The sequence below is a fragment of the Podarcis pityusensis genome (assembly GCF_964106645.2).
Source record: "Podarcis pityusensis genome assembly, chromosome: 7".
NCBI classification, from domain to species: Eukaryota; Metazoa; Chordata; class Lepidosauria; order Squamata; family Lacertidae; genus Podarcis; species Podarcis pityusensis.
Genome location: NC_138031.1, coordinates 80,316,672 through 80,335,401, shown reverse-complemented (window position 1 = coordinate 80,335,401; position 18,730 = coordinate 80,316,672). Strand labels below are relative to the sequence as shown.

Genomic DNA, 18,730 nt, shown 5'->3' with positions numbered 1-18,730 from the left:
GTTCACAGTGGCCAATCAGATGTTTATGGGAAGCTTAAAAGCAGGGCATGGGTGCAACAGTATTAGTGATCCCCAGCAACTGGTATTTGACCAGAGGTCATGTGTATCCATAATGAACAGCATCCACAGACAGCCTTATTCTCCATGAGTTTGTACAATCCCCTTTCAGAGCTGTCTAAGTTGGCAGCCAATACTAAAATTTGCGCTAGTGAATTCCAGTCTAACTATGAGCTGCGCAGAAATCCTTATGATATGAATGGCAGCAGTTGCGCTGCAGATTACCACCTTCCAGATGGTGGCCACCAGGAAGGGGGCAGAGATCCCTAGCACATGGTATATGGGTCTGCACATTATGGCTGGGATGCGGGTCATCTCCGCACGAGAAGACCACATTCAACTGCTCCCCGTCATTAATTTACATAGATTATTATTGTGCATGTGTTTATTCTGCCTTCTAAATGAAAGATGATCTCTGAGGGGCCTTACAAATTTAATGATCCAGCATATATTAAAACGATGAATGAAACAAACCCCACAGCCAAACCATAAAGACAGAAGTAGGAACTAGCAATGGCATTCCCTCATAGATGGTCCCAGAGACTGTCTTCAAAAGCACAAGGTGCTGAAATGCTAACAGACAGTGTGTGGACCGAAGTTCCCCTCAGAAGAGATATGATGTCTAAGCATAAGGAAGAAGAAAACCACTGATGTCTTCTTCCTCTCAGGTGGTGAGAGGAATTAGGAGACAACCAAGTCCAGTTTTACCACCTGTTGGTGTACTCTCAGCAGACTCCCTGACGAACGTTGATTACATTTTGTTTATGTGGTTTTTTTTAAAGTTCATTTATATAAACTTAGATGTACACCTCAAATACATAGGGCAGAATGGCTCTTAGTCTAATACATGGTTACTGCCAATTAGTTTGGAAAAAGCAATCACCTGAGTTGCAGCTGGAGAAAACGATTCCCTAATTATATATGCACCTTTTCAAACTGCAGTAAGACTAATCACAACCCGCTAGCTCTGATCATAGACTCACAGAATTGTAGAGTTGGAAAGGACCACGGGGGTCATCTAGTCCAACCCCCTGCCCAACGTGGGGTTAAAACCCATCTATTCCCTAACTTTTTACAAAAGCCTAGGAGAAAATCCATACCCAGTTACTCCCTAATACCCTGATTATCTTGACTGAGGGCAGATTTTCCCTGAAGGCCTTGCTGGAATAAACACCCACAAAGCAACTAAACTTTGATTCAGCACTCAAAATATTCTTTTCTGAAGTACTTTTCACAACAGACGTTTCTATTTCTAATAACCGGCAGCTGATATAGTGCCCAGGGAAGAGACTGCTACCAGACTTCAGTTTAAAATAATGAAGGCAGGCTTACCGTTACACCAAAGAAGCTGGTCTGATTCATTGCATCTAGGAAAATTTTTCCAAGTTCTTTGTTGGTGTAGTTAAAGTCCTCAATTTTTTGGTTTCTGTTGGTGGCATTGAGAATCTTCATTGCTTGCTGAAGTGTTTTGGCAATTACCCAAATTCCATCATAAGCAAAGCCATGGAACTTACTTGGCTCAACATTCCCTCGCCTTTGATCATACTCCTCTTCATACTGCTGTGGTGTCTGTGTAAAAGAATACAAGGCCAGTTCACTGATCAGCATGTTAAAATCTGTGCCCAAAACGTCAAAAGCCATGGAAGCCCTTAAGAGACCTGTGGAGCTCAAGAAATAATGAGAAGCATTTCAGGGCAGAAAAATACAATTTTATCATTCATCGTGTAATATTGTGCCATCAAGGCAACTAGTGACTCAGGTCGTATCCCCACAATATGTTTAAAGCATATTTAAAGCATGTGGTTTCCTGAAAACAATTCTGGGAACTGTAGTTTGTCCCTCACAGGGATAAAGTACCCCGCACTCTTAACAAACTAGTTCCCAGGATTCTTTCAAAGAAGCAATGTGCTTTGAATTTATGGTGTGGATGTAGACTTGCATTAAAAATGACTTGTCTAGACCTACCAAACTAAATTACTTGCACTTGGGTCCACTGAAATCAATAGGACAAGTTAGTAATGAAGGAAGTTCAAACGAAGTCTGGTTCCAAGCAATTATTCTTAAATCAGTTTTCTCCAAACTAATGATACCAAAGGCACACTCTTTTTTCTGAATTAAAATGGGGCACATGCTTTATTTTGGCACCCAAAATATACTTTTAGAATGTAAATGGGTAACCGAGGGAACAACCTCATGCTTCTCAGTGGGCTACTGTAGTGGGGGTAGTTCTTGATTTGAAGGAGATAAACCCACGGCAGTAACTCATTCAGGTGCTCAATGGACACCCCTCCTCCATGGGCAAGCAATTTTGCAGAGTCTCTCCACCAAGAGTGATTGAATGGTCCAATCACGCCAACTCCAGAAATGGCGCAACATTGCAAGTTCTAAACTCGTTACATTAAGTGTAAAATAAGCAAGATCTTCCTCATGTTGTTTGGGGCACTGTTGCCATGGTGAAATTCATTTGCTAAACAGAGCTCAAAATAATTGTTTGTGTTTACTAACAGAAAACGATTTAATAATATCCATGCGCCATTGAGGTGCATATGTACATGCTTTTATAAACAAGAGTCAACATAATTTTTTTCTCTTCCTCTCCCTCTCTGCTTCAATCTTTGCAGCACCTCTGATAGAACATTTTCCAAAAATTACACCTGCTGACTTAAGTTGCCTTGCCTTGCCCCTCCCCTCTGCCCATCTGAAGTGCAAAGGCTGTATGCTTGAATCTTTTCTAATTCCTGGGTCCAACAAGGTTCCAATTGCTGGAATGGCCAGGCCAGCCACTACTTAGGTAACATCCTAAGTATGGGTTGTTAAGGAAGTAAGGAAGTAGCTCTGTGCCAGAAGAGCAAATGAGCACCCCACTCCCTCAACTGCCTGGTAGTTAGAAAGACAAAAGGGAGAGAGTTGAGGTTGTTCCCTCGGTTACCCATTTACATTCTGAAAGTATGTTTTGGGTGCCAAAATAAATCATGTGCCCCATTTTAATTCAGAAAAGAAGTGTGCCTTTGGTATCATTAGTTTGGAGAAAACTGATTTAAGAATAATTGCTTGGAACCAGATTTAGTTTGAACTTCCTTCATTACTAACTTGTCCTATTGATTTCAGTTAGAAGCTATAAGCAGGCAGAAGCCAGGGAGAGACAGAGCCATGCCTGATTTCTGGTGGAATCCAAAGCTGTGGCTATGGGAGAAGCAAGACACTTTGGAGTGTTAATGCTGTGTGCCTCCCCAGCCCCACCCCTACCCCACCCACTGTAGGCTCAGGCTGCATCTATGTGTAAATAAACCATATATCCTAAAGACACCAGAGTCTCAGCTGTCCCCCATTCCAAGAAAACCGAACTCTGAGTAAGTGCCTGGAACTCCTGGCCTCTCTGAGATTGGGGTGGTGTACAACAGTATTTTAAAGTGATGCATAATGCTAGAGGGTTGTTGTTTTTCTGGATAACTTTAATATTTGACAGGGGTTTTTTCCCCTCCCAAAAAGCACCCTGAAGCACGTTGGACATCACTGCCTCAGTTTGAAGCACCTCAGGGAGATCCTGCTTCCACTCTGACAAGCCCTGAATCTGGCCAAAGCGGCCCTGCTGTGGTTCTTGATCCAAGAACCTTTTGCAAAATCCCATTAGAGGAACCATGCTCTACCCTTAAGCCCTGCTTTTGCGCTGCCACCTCAAAGTTTAAGACTGGGCTGTAAACCTACTATGACAGAAGTTTTTTTGCATGCCTTATTATGCTCCAAATGATAAAAAGGAAATCAAACTCACCCTTCCTGAAATGGTTTTGATCGGTTTTGAACTGAGAGGTTCAAAATCCACTCCAATGTACCCTTCCATGGCGCCAAGAAGGTTCATGGTGAGACAGTGAGATGAGTTAAGCTTTGGAATAGCTTTTTCCCACCAGTGGCTCTGATACCACCCAGGAATGATCCACTGATATTTCGGGCCAAACATCTTTTCATTAAATGCCTACAGTGGAAACATAAAAGAGGGGAGAAAGAGTTACAACATATATAAAAAATCTTGTAGAGGTTTAAATAATCTCAGCTATGGTAGCCACTCCTTAAAAATAAACACCGTTCTTTGGGGGGAAATGAACCTAAAGGAACACACACGTTTTAACAAGGGAGACCCTAAATATATACTTATACGTAACTTAGAATCTGTACTGGATACACAAGAAGATGCCATCAACTGAGGACTGCTATAATACAAACAACTTCATAATTAATATGCCTAATGCAGAAGCATTAAGAGCTTCCATATATAGGCTTGATGGCCAAAAGGTAAACAAGAAGAAATGGGGCTCCAAAGTGAGAAAAAGAGCAAGACTGAAAGTCTGCTCCTTCTCAGTCACTCAAGCTGAGCCATATGGATAAAGATAGTTGTTAGTTGGGATCTGGAATACTCTCCCCTCCCACAGCATGTGATAGGGATTGTCTGGATGACAAGGAATGTTGGGAGGTACCATCTGGGGAAGCCTCAGAAGAGGGAGGCTCAGAGCCCGGGGAGTGGTGGTGGGACACTGAGGACAGGTCCAAGGGTGAAGTGGGGTGGGAGGATGGTTGGATGCTGAAGAAGCTACAGGCTTTGGCAAGCAAGAAGAGCCAGGTGCAGAAAGCAGTGCAGACTCTGCAGATGAAGCAGAGGAGGAAGCAGCAGAGTCTGCAGAAACAGCCCAGGAGCTTGCCATCCCTACTGTACTAAGCTCCCCTCCCCCTTTGCCTCCGAGGACACAGAGGGCTATGCCTGCGGCAGAACAAAGAGCACAGTTCCCCCCAACATCGTAGTTTAAGGCTGCTTGGGAAACTTCTGGCTGAGGAGTCTCAGGGGGGAGAAGAGCACAGAGGCCTTCAGTCCTGGCAACTGCTTAATGGGAGCAAGTCCGGCTGGGAAGCATTGTCAAGCTGTATGCCATTTACCTAAATAAAGAATTAAACACACTGAGTCTTGTATGCTGAGCTGCATCTGAGCCAGCGCTGACAGCATGCCACCCTCTCTCCTGGCATGTGTAGTTGCGTAGCTTCCTGCAAAATGGCCTGTCCATTTATTTCTAGCTAAGGCCCTCTCAAAGTCTTCTGCCTTGTCCAAAAGCCAACATGCCCTTTCGTCCATCAGCTGGGAAAATTTATTGCTTTCCCTTCAATTGTCAAGGTGGCATACATAGAGTTCCCAAGTTATCTCCCATCAAGGCATTGGCCAAACCCAAGTCTGCAGAGATCCCCTCTTTTTCTCCCTCTCTTTTTCTTTACTTACACAGCAGAATACTTTTGCCGCCATTTCCTCATTGAACTGGCCAAGGATAATTCTGACATCATTTCCCTGCAGAATACAATAAAAAGTGACGTATTAGTGAAATCACCACCTTCTCCTCCTCTCACAAGTGTGAGATAATTAGTAATTATTTAATAATAATTAGTAATTATTTTTTATTGCCACCAGCTCAATACACAAGGCACCGTAAAAAGCCTGAAATGACTAGCTCATCAAGAAAGTTTAAACAGCCACGTAGGCCTGCTCCCATAAAATGGCCTTCAAAAGACACCTGAAAACAAAAAAAGTGAGGATAACTGCCGAATCTTTGCTGGAAGGGTATTTCACAACACAGGACTCACAACACTAAAAGCCTGACTTCTGGCAAAAGCCAATCAGGGTTCTGTAACATGGGGGGCAACCAACAGTGCTCTTTCAGATGAGTCTATTAATTAAGCTGAGGTCCAAAGGCTTATGTGGTCCATACAGCATCCTTTATAATGCCTTATATTACTGAAATGCTCTTTGTTTATAGAAAAAATTAATTGGTGCTTCATATTTTACACCAACAAGCACCTCCTGGGTAGTCTAGGATTCAGATATCACCAGAAGTGGCACCATGTGTTGAGGCAGAACCACAACCAACCAGCACTAGATTCGCTGCTGCTTAACCTGGACGGGGGTTGGGGAGCAATGAGTTTGGGGCTGTATGGCTGCACCAGTGGAGCAACCAGATTCAGCCCACCAGTGCAACAATATGGACTATATATGTATGCTTTTCACTCGCAACAAAGGCACATTAGTCCTAGGTATAAATATTTTTAATCTCCCACCAAATCACAATCCAGTTGGGATTCTAACCCAGTCAAGTCACAAGACTTAACAGGCGTCAGACCCTTGGAAGGATTTCAAAACCTTCAAAAGATGTTTCAGAGGCACCAAGGCAATTCATGGGAACAGGGCTTTAGGATTAGCTTTCTTGCTATCCCCACAGGGGATCAAATGCTTATCACAATTTTACTGATAAATCATTTGTTTGTTGTTTGTTAAAACTATTAATAATCTGTCCTTCACTGGGAGATGCTAGGCAGCAGATACACACAAACCAAACCCAACATTAAACAGTAAAATAAAAATACTGTAAAAAACAAAATACAGAATTCAATTACAACTGAAACCAGCAGCAGAAACAAAAATTCAGCTACCCAATGCACATCCCCTCTCGCGGAAAGCCTAGGCGAAGAGGCGTGACTTCACCTGCCAAGGAAAATGACACCAATGGCATGGTAAGAAACACCTCGGAGGGGAGGAGACAGTGAAACTCAGTAAGCTGAATTCTGAGCAGTGTCTGGTATAGCCAAGTTCACCCTTAAAAGAAGATACAGAAAGGGCAAAATGAAAATATTTTGAAATGCCAAGACATTGCTGAGTGCGAAAGTATCTTTGCACTGCTTTTGGGGGTGTTTTTTTTAGAGATAAATTGTTGCTCATGTGGATAGTGTGCTAAGCAGCCATCCTGTATTTTACTAAACTTTTTTTTAAAAATTATCAAAATGTTTCAAAAATGTCTGCAGGCACAAGGGAGTGGAAAACACGGACACAGTGCAGGGGCTGCCATTGATGGTCTCTTCAAAATGATCACTTCTGTATTTTCATCAGTGCTGGCTATCCTTCTTGGGAACGAGTCTGGTTTTTCTAGGAGACAACTTGGGGAAAACCCTGAATAATTAATTTCAGCAGAGACCAAGGCAAGAGACCAAAAATTAAAGTGCAAAGGGTAACGACAGCTCAATAACAATGTCTCAAAATCTCTAGAAAGCTTCAAGCAATGGTTTTGTTTTGCTTTCTTTGTAATAGTACTGCCATCAGCATCTTTTTGCTGCCCATGGCAGCTTTTGTGTGCCAGCACCCACGACACTTTTATCAAGATTTAAGTACCAGTACCTCAATTTTTACTAAAGAAAGTCCTGGTATACACACACAAAAAGGTGGCAGTCTTTGGTTTCCATTGTTAAATTTCTCCATCCATTACCTGTGCAAATTAAGTTCAGGGCGCTTGATTAGAAAGTAAAAATAATTAAAAATAAAAATATTAAAAATATTAATATTAAAAATATTAAAAATATTAAAAATAAAATAAAAACAAAAATCAAGATATCAAGGACTGAATTTTTGACACTAGAATGAATTACTTAAAAAAAAAAACACTCCGTATGGTCACTGAAAAACATGCATTTCATCAGATTTTTGAGAAGCACACACTAATGCATTAATGTCTGGTTTTGCTGAGGAGACCAGATATAAAAAGATAGAAAGATGGGCATTAAGAATTTAGATGTGTATGCCCTACTTTTTATCTGCAGCAATTCACACAGAGGGTATGAAGTGTCAATCAACTGGAATAGCATCTGCTTCCAGCAGGGAACCTTGATCTCCTACGACTTTTGGTCAGTCCTGAAGGGCTAATGTAATAAACATGAAAATTATAATCTACTGTTCAGCATCTAGGCCGCATACATCATAAAGAGAGATAATGGCAGAGATGCGGGCAAGACCCAACAGCAGAGCGAAAATCTCACGCACAGAAGGCTGCATTCAACTAAAGCAAATAACATAAGTTCATTTATTTCCAGGGGCTTTACTCTGATTATTAGTTAGTTGGATACTAGAGGGGGGAAACATTAGTAAAGTTAACAAATCACACAAGTGCAATCACCCATGTTTAGTTTTCTCGTGCAAAGTGGGATTTTACTGTTGCTTCTTGTGGAAAGGGGGAAATAGTTTGCACACTGGTACGTGGGTCAAAGTCCACATGCATTCACCGCTAGGCTCATCTTGCCCCACATGTGCACACATTCATCACAGCATGTATATGTTGGATACATATTGTCACACACAGAGAATCATAGAATTGTAGAGTTGGAAGGGACCACAAGTCCAGCCCCCTGCAATGCCCAATCTTTTGCCCAACGTGGGACTTGAACCCACAACCCAGAAACTGAAAGTCTCATGCTTTGCCGACTAAGCCACTTACCGTATTTTTCGCACTATAAGACGCACCCAGCCATAGGACACACCTAGTTTTAGAGGAGGAGAACAAGAAAAAAAAAATTCTCTCCCTCTCTGCGCAGCGCCCCTTCTGCGAAGCGGCAGGAGAAGCGGAGCCCCTTCCATTTTTCCTCCCACTTCGCTGAAGGGGCGCTGCACAGAGAGGGAAAGCTGCGCAGTGCCTCTCCAGCGAAGCGAAGCCAGGAGAGCAAGAGGGGTCGGTGCGCACTGATCCCTCTTGCTCTCCTGGCTTCAGGGATAGCCGCCCGAAGCATCTGGAGCCCAGCGGGAGCGCTCTGGAGGCTTCGCGTTGTTTTCGCTGAAGCCATGGAGCCTGCATTCGCTCCATAAGACACACACACATTTCCCCTTACTTTTTAGGAGGGGGAAAGTGCGCCTTATAGAGCAAAAAATACGGTACTTTATAAGGTAGAACCAGCTCACATTTCTGGCACATGTGTTTATATGTTAGGCCAATACTATAAAGCAAGGACCAATGAGTTTCCCACTTTCGCCAAAAATGTGAAATTTATCAGTGAACTCATAGATATTTCCCTCCCTTAGATAGCAGCAGGAGCCCTATGCCTAAATGGCACTCTATATTACAAATGACTAACTTAGTTCTGTTAATTTTAGCAGGTCTTCTTTGTGTAAGACCAGCATTAGATACAGCCCTATTTTTTTCCTATTTGGTACTCAGTTGGTAACTTAGATGTACACTTTTCGAAAGAACGAACCTAAGGGTGAGAGACTGCAGCATTCACAGCTTTTCTACTTTGCTCCATCTGACTCTGCTAGTGCATTTTAAAATGAGCCACAACTGCTTTTAATGCATCCAATATTATATTACCTCCAATATTAATTCCTGCACCATTACAACACAGCATCCTATACGATTTACTTCTTTGTAACAAACAGCACTGCATGGATAATTTATCAGCAAAATGCCAATTCTATTGCCAATGATTATTTCATTTTCTACTGCCCAGTTTGCTTCTTAATAATAGCTGCACCCACCTTGAGTTTTTTGACACTTGTGCAGGGATCATTAGAGAAACTCTCTGTGTCTGAGATTTCAATATCTTCCCCATACAGGACACCAGTCAGATCATTCCGTACCTGTTGCAGGTTGGGAAAAAAGGCAAAAATGAATTCATCGGTTACCAACCACTGAAAACGCCACTGTCTCGCAACACCATAGCATGATTCAAACAGATGCCAAGTTAGTCACCCTTCCGTACAGGTGTTATATTAAATCATATGGAGTGTGGGAGTGGGGATTTCCTGACAAGCATTCCAGGTTTGAGACTGTAATATCTGTTACACCGAAAATAACATGCTATGCTGTTACAGACAAGCATACAAGAAAGCAGCTCCTCTTCAATCTGCAAGACCCTGATTGACTCCTAAAACCTAGACACAATTCTTGAACCCCTGAAATGCAACATGAAGATGGATCTTACAATGTGAACATTCTTTCTAAAGTTTCCTCACATTTTCTAATACATCCAAACTGATGCCAATACTTCCTTTTCTGTTGTAGGCATGTATAGCACCATGAGCAATCTTCTCACTAAATACACAGATGCATTCTTTTTAAATTAGCAACAATAATAGAATAAACTGGAAGACAAAGAAAGTATAAACTACTTGTAATGGTGCTGTTCAAACCTTGCTACTCAAAACTGTGAATGTATTTATTTTATAAAAGCACAGAATCACAACAGAAGAAATAAAATAATTTGTATTGTTCAGAAATTTCATTATACAATCTCACACACACCATGTTTATATAAATGTTGGTAGTGTCCCTTCTCTTAAATGCGAAAGCTCCCTGTTAGCTGACGTTTGATGGAAGTTGATATTGACATGTGAACCCTGACCATCTCAGGAAAAAAAATTGAATGTCCAAAAACCTCAGATGTAAGCCGGTGAATGTTAATAATAATAATATCAGTATACACTTGGATGTCTGGAAAACAGTGAAATATACAGCTATTTGGGGCCATTCACAAAATTTCTCTGGGATTATTAGCACCCAAACATCAATACAGTGGTACTTCAGGTTACATACACTTCAGGTTACAGACGCCACTAACCCAGAAATAGTGCTTCAGGTTAAGAACTTTGCTTCAAGATGAGAACAGAAATCGTTCTCCGGCGGCGCGGCAGCAGCAGGAGGCCCCATTAGCTAAAGTGGTGCTTCAGGTTAAGAACAGTTTCAGGTTAAGTACGGACCTCCGGAATGAATTAAGTACTTAACCTGAGGTATTGAATTTCTGAGATCCACTTTCTCCAGGGTCCCAATTCCATGACATGACTCCCAATCTAACAGCAGTGAGTAAAACCTCTATTTTCCTGTCAACATGCAAGAAGGGCAATCAGGAGCTTTGACAATCAACAGCAGAGTAACCAACCCTCCCTTTCAAAGAACTTACTGCCATATTCACCTGAAATTGATACCATATTGTATCCCAAAAGTTCCCACATAAACAAAACCACCTTATAGTCCAAGGTATGGCAATCGAATGGCGGTTTGAATCCCCGTGGCGGGGTGAGCCCCCGTCGTTCGGTCCCAGCTCCTGCCCACCTAGCAGTTCAAAAGCACCCCTAAGCGCAGTAGATAAATAGGTACCGCTTTACAGCGGGAAGGTAAACGGCGTTTCCGTGTGCTGCACTGGTGCTGGCTCGCCAGAGCAGCTTCGTCACGCTGGCCATGTGACCCGGAAGTGTCTTTGGACAGCGCTGGCTCCCGGCCTCTTAAGCGAGATGAGCGCGCAACCCTAGAGTTGGACACGACTGGCCCGTACGGGCAGGGGTACCTTTACCTTTACCTATGGCAATGACACACTTTTATTACTAGGGAAGTAGCAGCAGGAAAAAAACTAATTAATTTTTTGGAATGCGCTGCAATGCAAAAGAAGTATTTCCATCATTTCTTCAATAAAGGATCAAAGACTCAGCTTTGGAACAAAAGAAAAATTAAGTCCACAGTCAACCAGCTAGACAGTAAAGATGTTATGTGTTCTGAAAACAATGACAAGAAAATTGGAGACAGAAGCATTTGCAAAACGCAGAAAGAGCAAAGAGCAGCTGCTAGAGCTTTGACAAACTGGACAGAATCAAAATAATATTTTGAAGAAAAGGGACAGGACAAGACAGGAAGTGTGAGGCCATAAACGCAAAGATCAGTTCTAATATTTTTTTCATTCTAAAAACATTCTAGGGTAGAGGGCCCTGGCATACCAGCCTCCACTGCAATGTCAAGTGCTTCTTGGAAAACAAGCAAATGTCTGCTTAGCTAACATGCCCACAATAGTACAATCTGTGCACAGCTCTGTTCCAGTATTTCCACTGTTGCAGAATCAGTTCTATTCATCACTACTGAAATCTGGTCTCCAACTCATACTGGATCCAAAAAGCTACAAAATGACATTAGCATACAATGGCAAATTCATGATAGGCCCTGCCACCACTGCCACCCCTACAAAACTGACAGGGAGCTTTCTGACACCACTCTCTAAGTGACTACCAGAAAGTCAGCCTAAAAACAGAAAAACAGCCTCAAAACATACCCTTGTCCATTGTGAGGATTTCGAGCTATGGAATAATCTGCTCCCCCAGTCATGCTAGTTCATGCAACCACAACTTCTGAATGCGTATTTTTCAGGTAACTGGTGCTCAGAATCAATGTGTGACCCATCAAAGCACTATAACACCTGGGAAATAAGGATGCCTGGAAGTTGTTCTCATGATCCTCACAGTATTGTTGGGTTCGGGCTTGGGTTGGAAGGCTCTGATGCTGGAGGAGGAGGAGGAGGAGGAGGAAGAAGAAGAAGAAGAAACAGAAGGGAGATGGTGGGAACCTAGGTTGGAGCTGGGTGCACCTCCCTCTTCAACCCCCAAATTCAGCTGCTTTGGAAGGGGAAGGTGGGTTGTCGCCTCTCGCCTCTGTCCTTTCTGTGGAGCAGAGACCTCAGTTGAGGAGAGAAGATGAACAGAAGATAGCCAACACTAAACAAGACCCAAAACAGGAGGGTGCAGCCTTGTCCACTACAACTAGGTGTGGTCTTCACAGATGGAAGAGCACACATGCAATCTTGACATTCCCAAAAGGCAAGAGAGTATATCACAAGTGAACATGCCCTGTCTTTAAAAGCTGGTGGAAGGGGTGGTGAAACTTCTTGGGACACCTACATTGCTTCCATCTGTTTCTGAACTTCTTACTCTTCCCCAGAACTCCTGTATCATGACTCCTGAGCACTGTGCCTGACCTGTTACTTGCCTGATGAAGAACGTGTCTTACTTACAAGGAAGAGCCTCTGTCTGTGTGCTTTGAGTGGGAGATAGGACATCCTATCATAGCTGGAGAAAGCCTCTTTTCCCTCCAAGAGGGGAGGTGTTGTGGGTGGGACGTGATTTCCACGTCACCCACTCGCCTGGCTGGCGCACCACGCCCACAGGTAAGCGCCCAACCAGGCAGCTTGGAAGGGGCGTGGATAGCAGTCTAAGTTACTGCTGCACCAGCCATTCTGCCTCATTTTCCGCCTTCCCATCGCTGTAATCAATAAAGTTGTGGCCTTTTCTTGCCCATTAACCTTATATTCCGTGTCCGTGTGTCTTCATTCCACAAAGCGGGGATCGGGTCCTCGAACCACAAGTGTCCCTTATTGTGAGAGATGAAAATAGCAGCTTCTTCTCCAACACAAAATAGTTCTAAAGGTTTACGTGCTCTTTCCAAACAAAAGCTCCAGATAGTCACCACAAAGAGGGTTCAGGTTTTGCTAACTTCAGGATAGTCATTAACCACCTTATCTCTTACGTGGTTTCTCAATTAAAATTATTTATCAGTTATTATTAATTCAGTTTTGTGTGCTATATATATATATATATATATATATATGCATGCACGCCAGCCTAGCAGGACCATCATTTCTGCACCTACTAAGCTTGCCAAAGGGGCATGGCACTAATAGAAGTTACGTAAGTATAATGAATGGTGATAAAATGGCTCACTTGTTGATAACTTGCTAGTAATTAGCCTACATTAGCAACACTAATGATTCCATATGAAAGCTAAAGCATTTCTCCAACAGCTAATGTTTATACTGCTAGTTCTAAGCTAAAATCCACAATTCCAATAACATTTCTTGTTTCATCATATTATCAGTGACTCCCCAGTGAACCAAAGCTGCATGTAAGTACTGCTGGATAAATCCTTTGTTGCTGGAGTATATATATATATATATATAGATGTATGTATGAATGGGGGGGGGAGGGCATAATCCCACCAGATGTTGATCATCAGAGATTCATAATGAATGAGAACTGGACAGAGCAGATGGCTCATACAATCATAAATTTGCTGAGGTTTTCTCCATTAATGATTCCTATGCAAAGTTCTTTTCTTTAAAAAAGAAAGAAAGGAAGGAAGAAATATTGACTCCTCAATTTTATTGAAGAAATAAATCTAAAACAATGACTCTTTAAAAATGTATACACATCTGAGAGGAAGAGATTATAGTTTCTGGGATTAATAAAGAAGTATGTCAGTAGGAAGGGTGCTTTGAATCTAAAATTGTAAGCAAGCAAATTTGTATTTTCGGGCATGTGACTTTCTATAATTACAGTGCACGATAAAGGCCTAGAACTATAAGCACTGTCTATTATCTATACGCAAAGAGCTAAGATATAAAAATAGAAATGCTGGATCAGATTTTTTACTTTATTACAAAAAGAGAGGCACTGACGTCAACAGGATTGCAAAGTAGTGACACAGAATGGCACAGTCGTTGGGCATAGACCCAGGGCGGCAGAGAACACAGTGGTGCCCCAGATGGGAAGAATCAACAAGAAATATAGAGGGAGCACTGGATTTTTCAAAACCTGTCGGCAGCAAAAGATTACATACAAGAGAAAAGAATCAAATAAAGGGGAGATGGGGGGAATGGATACAATAAAAGATATTTTTACATGTATAGAGACTGAATTAACTAATTTTTATTTTAAAAGAAATCTTAGTTCATCAGTATCAGTACAGCACAAAGCCAGACACAGACGTTCTAAGTACAGGGATCAGTTATGAGCTTGGTATTATTCTTTTTATCTGACAAAAAGAGTCTTTGAAGTTTTTTTATCTGTTAACATCTTTGAAGTTCAGTGTTCTATTTAAAGAACAACCTGTAAACCAGGCACATAAAAAATAAAAAAAAATCCAGAGAGTTAGTGATTCCAATGTGTGGAGCAAACAGAACACAGTGAAAACGGCTTTTGCTTTCACTGCCATTCTTGAAATTAAAATAAGCTGGCATTTGGGGATCCAAACAATGGTGTCTCTGCTTAAACTATACACCGCATGATCCATTATCTACATCCAAGTCCTACAATACAATGATAGTTACTCTGTTCTGCAAGGAGGAATGCACTAAAGGACTTCAGGGATTTCTCAAGCTCCATACACAACCACATGAAGTAGGAAGATAGAAATAACAAAGAATTCACAAACCTCGGGCTTATTTTAATTCTCCTAAAAGGTAAAGGTAAAGGGACCCCTGACCATTAGGTCCAGTCGTGACCGACTCTGGGGTTGCGGCGCTCATCTCACTTTACAGGCCAAGGGAGCCGGCGTACAGCTTCCAGGTCATGTGGCCAGCATGCCTAAGCCGCTTCTGGCGAACCAGAGCAGCGCACGGAAACGCTGTTTACCTTCCCGCCGGAGCAGTACCTATTTATCTACTTGCACTTTGACGTGCTTTCGAACTGCTAGGTTGGCAGGAGCAGGGACTGAGCAACGGGAGCTCACCCCGTCGCGGGGATTCGAACTGCTGACCTTCTGATCAGCAAGTTCTAGGCTCTGTGGTTTAACCCACGGCGCCACCTGCATCCCTTTTAATTCTCCTGCTTTTCCTTTAAAAAGTTCAAAGCAGATCCCTACTGGCTAACAACCAGGAAGTGACTAGACAATTCATTGGCTGTGCTTTCCCTATAGGAGTGCTTCATCTACAACAGATGCCTAGCAGGGAAAATGTAAAATGACTGATCTAAAAAGCCCCCCTTGACAAGTTGCAAGAACCTAGATGTGGCATAGTGGATATCATGCTGAGTTTGAATGTTTGAAACAGAGTGGCCTAAAGCTCACACAACTGAGGTATTCTGGGGTTAGGGAGCTCCAGCTCTGGCATTCTTGAAAGGAGAGAAAAAGGAAGACACCTTCTGACCCTCCTGCAGGCTCCCTCTTTCTAGGTATGGAGGAGGTGATGTGTTCTGACACCGGCACACGTTGGGAAGAGGAGGGGAGGAGAACCAGGTAACTCTGACCCTGCGATGCATGGAAAAGGGGAGCCAGTGGGAATCATCTAATCCCAACTCTATTCTCACAAATTCTAACATGCAGTGAGGTAGTTGCTACATGATGGTGGGGAAGGGAAGAATGGTGATCTGTCTCTAAAGTTCCAGGCAATATGGAAGCAAGAGGTGGAAAACAGGACATCTTTGCTTGAAAAATGCCTACCTTCAGCACCATGAACAGCTCCCTAGTTTACAGTCCATGGATCGTAACTGAAGTTGAGGTCAAGGAAGTGAGTTTATGTAAAATGCTTTGAAATTCTGTAAGATGAAGCTGGATCCAAAAATAAGGTATAGAAACCCATGCAGGAGGAAAGCCACTTGGGTAGTTTGCAGCAAGGATAACCATTCCTTCCATTAGCCATTTCTTCAATTCAAATAGTCCTTCTGGGGGGAGGGGGTAAGCTTTTCTTGCACACAAAGGATGGTTGGGATAGCTTAAACATTTTTGCAGGAACTGGTAAGTTCCTGTTGCAGATGTTGTCATAAGTTAAATACTGTTCTTAGAACCACAAAGTTCAAAGGAATTTTTTTTTGGGGGGGGGGGGTTAAAAAAAGGAAAAAATAAGAGTGTCATGCCATGGGGTAAATGAGGTAACTGCAAAGTTCTGATGAAGAAAATATTAATTCCCTGATTTCAGCTGCAACTATAATATCTTGTCAACTAGGGAGCTGGTTTCAAGGCATCTTACATAATTTAATAACTATATTTGTAAACATGTATGTACATATGTACATGAATATGTGTATGAATATGTGTTTGTGTCAATATCTGAAGTAGGGAAGTAACAGTATTGGAAAATGTTTTCCGATCACCCCTCTCTGGATGTCACATTTAAAAATGGGCTATCATGTTATGCAGAAATGATTATATTACACCTAGTGGATTTGGCTGGATTCAGTACAGAATTAGCCATGGCACAATTATTCATGCTCTGGTAACCTCCAGGTTTAGACTACTGTACTTTGTTTAATATGGGTCTGCTTTTGAAAATATCCAGGAAACTTAACCTAGTGCAAAATGTAGCTGCCCAGTTGCTAACAGGCTTTGGCTATATCAGCCATATCTCACTAGTTTGTAAAGAGCTTCAATGCGTTAAACCACAGAGCCTAGGACTTGCCGATCAGAAGGTCGGCGGTTCGAATCCCCATGACAGGGTGAGCTCCAGTTGCTCAGTCCCTGCTCCTGCCAACCTAGCAGTTTGAAAGCACGTCAAAGTGCAAGTAGATAAATAGGTACCACTCCAGCAGGAAGGTAAACGGCATTTCTGTGCGCTGCTCTGGTTCACCAGAAGCGGCTTAGTCATGCTGGCCACATGACCCGGAAGCTGTACGCCGGCTCCCTCGGCCAATAAAGCGAGATGAGCGCTGCAACCCCAGAGTCGGCCACGACTGGACCTAATGGTCAGGGATCCCTTTACCTTTATCAGCCATGTCTCACTAGTTCGTAAAGAGCGTCAATGCTCACCACCTCATTTCTGGGCACAATCAGAATTGCTGGTGCTCACCTGTAAAGCCCTAAATGGTTAACAATTCATTTGTATTTTATTCTGTTACCCACTTTGACTTTAGGAAAAGTGGGATGGAAATACATAAACAAACAAAAGACAGAACCACACCTCCTGGCAACTCTCCTCGCAAGGCAGAAAGGAAAGGTTTAGGTTTTTTAAAATGGGGAACATTCTGTAGAATACAATGCTTGTAAAGGAACAATGAGATCTACACAAAACGAATAAGAAGCTGGGGTGCTGGCACGTAAGAATTAGAAATGGTTCAAAGAAACTTCTATGTCAAGCACTGGACGGAAGCCAAGGATACAGAGCAGACAAAGACATGCTCCAGGAATGCTGTAATGAAAAAACCCTTCATAAACGCAAAACTATAATTAGACACCCAAAAACGGAATTTGAAGAGCAGCTTCTTAGACAAAAGGAAAAATGTAAAGTACCTAAAGAAGCAGGAAGTCTGCAGAGTCAAGACTGATTCATTCACCACCAGAGCAGCATGGGGGCTGTTTCCATGTGTCTAGAACCCCATGGTATTCCGGCCTCATCTTTAGGAGGATACCAGAATACAGAGCAATCACCATCACTTTCTTACTCACACTTGAATAGCACAGGGTTCTCTTGGCTTTTATTTACCTTAATTGTTAAATGACGGGGCTTTTTAAAGGGGCATTGATGACTAGAAGCTGCTTGCTTAAATGTGCATTGAAGGCTTTTGGTGACTGGTGTCTAAAAGCTACCACTTCCCTGGGGGAAGGAAACAGTCCTGGAAGTTGGAATGTAGTCCACAAAACAGAAACAAGACTTGAGTTCTGCAAGTGGCTAACAAGGAGGATATCCAGCCGGAAGGGATGTTGGCTCTACGTACGGGCCAAATAACGAGGTAAATTAGGGTGAGTGAGGCACCTTTCCTGTGTGTCAAGGTATGTTTTCGATGTCAGTGATACCAAGCTGGACTGGAGACCCCACAAAGTCATAGAGTGCTCTGTTTCTGTACTTATCTGTGCGCCAACATAACATGATGTTTTTCTATATAATACTTATGGGTAGAATTCAACATCGCGCTAATACAATTGCTCCATCAGTGCAAGTATTTCTGCTTGTCGGACAGAAGGATCGGCCCACTCTCCCCTCACGCACTGTTCTGCGGTGTTCTCCCAACCTGCCAGAGGAGACTTGGGGAAAGAGATGGGGGAGGGTGCAGGGAATGGAGGAAGGAGAAACCATGTTTTGCTAGCAGAAAACCTGGCACTGGATACTGCTAGCACACCTGCTGAACTTCTGCCACCAGAGGGTGGCATGGGTGGGCTTGCTCTGGTGTGTCCCTCAGAGTCTTCTGCACAAGGAAAGTGGAAATACATTTTTTATGGAAATACCATAAAAAGCTACCTCCTGAAAGCCCTGCTTTCCAGGGAGCTGCCAAACAGTATGAAGCTGACCCTCAAAGGAACTGGTGGACCATTTAGGTAGAAAATTAGGATTCGGATTGTTGCTGGTGGTTTAAAACACTAATATTTCACTA

The 18,730-nt window shown here is 42.6% G+C and overlaps 1 protein-coding gene across 1 annotated transcript in view; it reads right to left on the bottom strand.

The window, feature by feature from the left end:
- The window catches only part of GABBR2 (gamma-aminobutyric acid type B receptor subunit 2), a 305,881-nt gene that overhangs the window by 183,905 nt on the left and 103,246 nt on the right, over nucleotides 1-18,730 (bottom strand). Inside the window, exons 4-7 of the mRNA XM_081014706.1 lie at nucleotides 9,377-9,478; nucleotides 5,315-5,380; nucleotides 3,827-4,027; nucleotides 1,390-1,626 (exon numbers count right to left, since the gene is read on the bottom strand). Coding sequence (XP_080870832.1) covers nucleotides 1,390-1,626; nucleotides 3,827-4,027; nucleotides 5,315-5,380; nucleotides 9,377-9,478 — 606 coding nt within the window. The remainder of the gene's footprint in view (nucleotides 1-1,389; nucleotides 1,627-3,826; nucleotides 4,028-5,314; nucleotides 5,381-9,376; nucleotides 9,479-18,730) is intronic.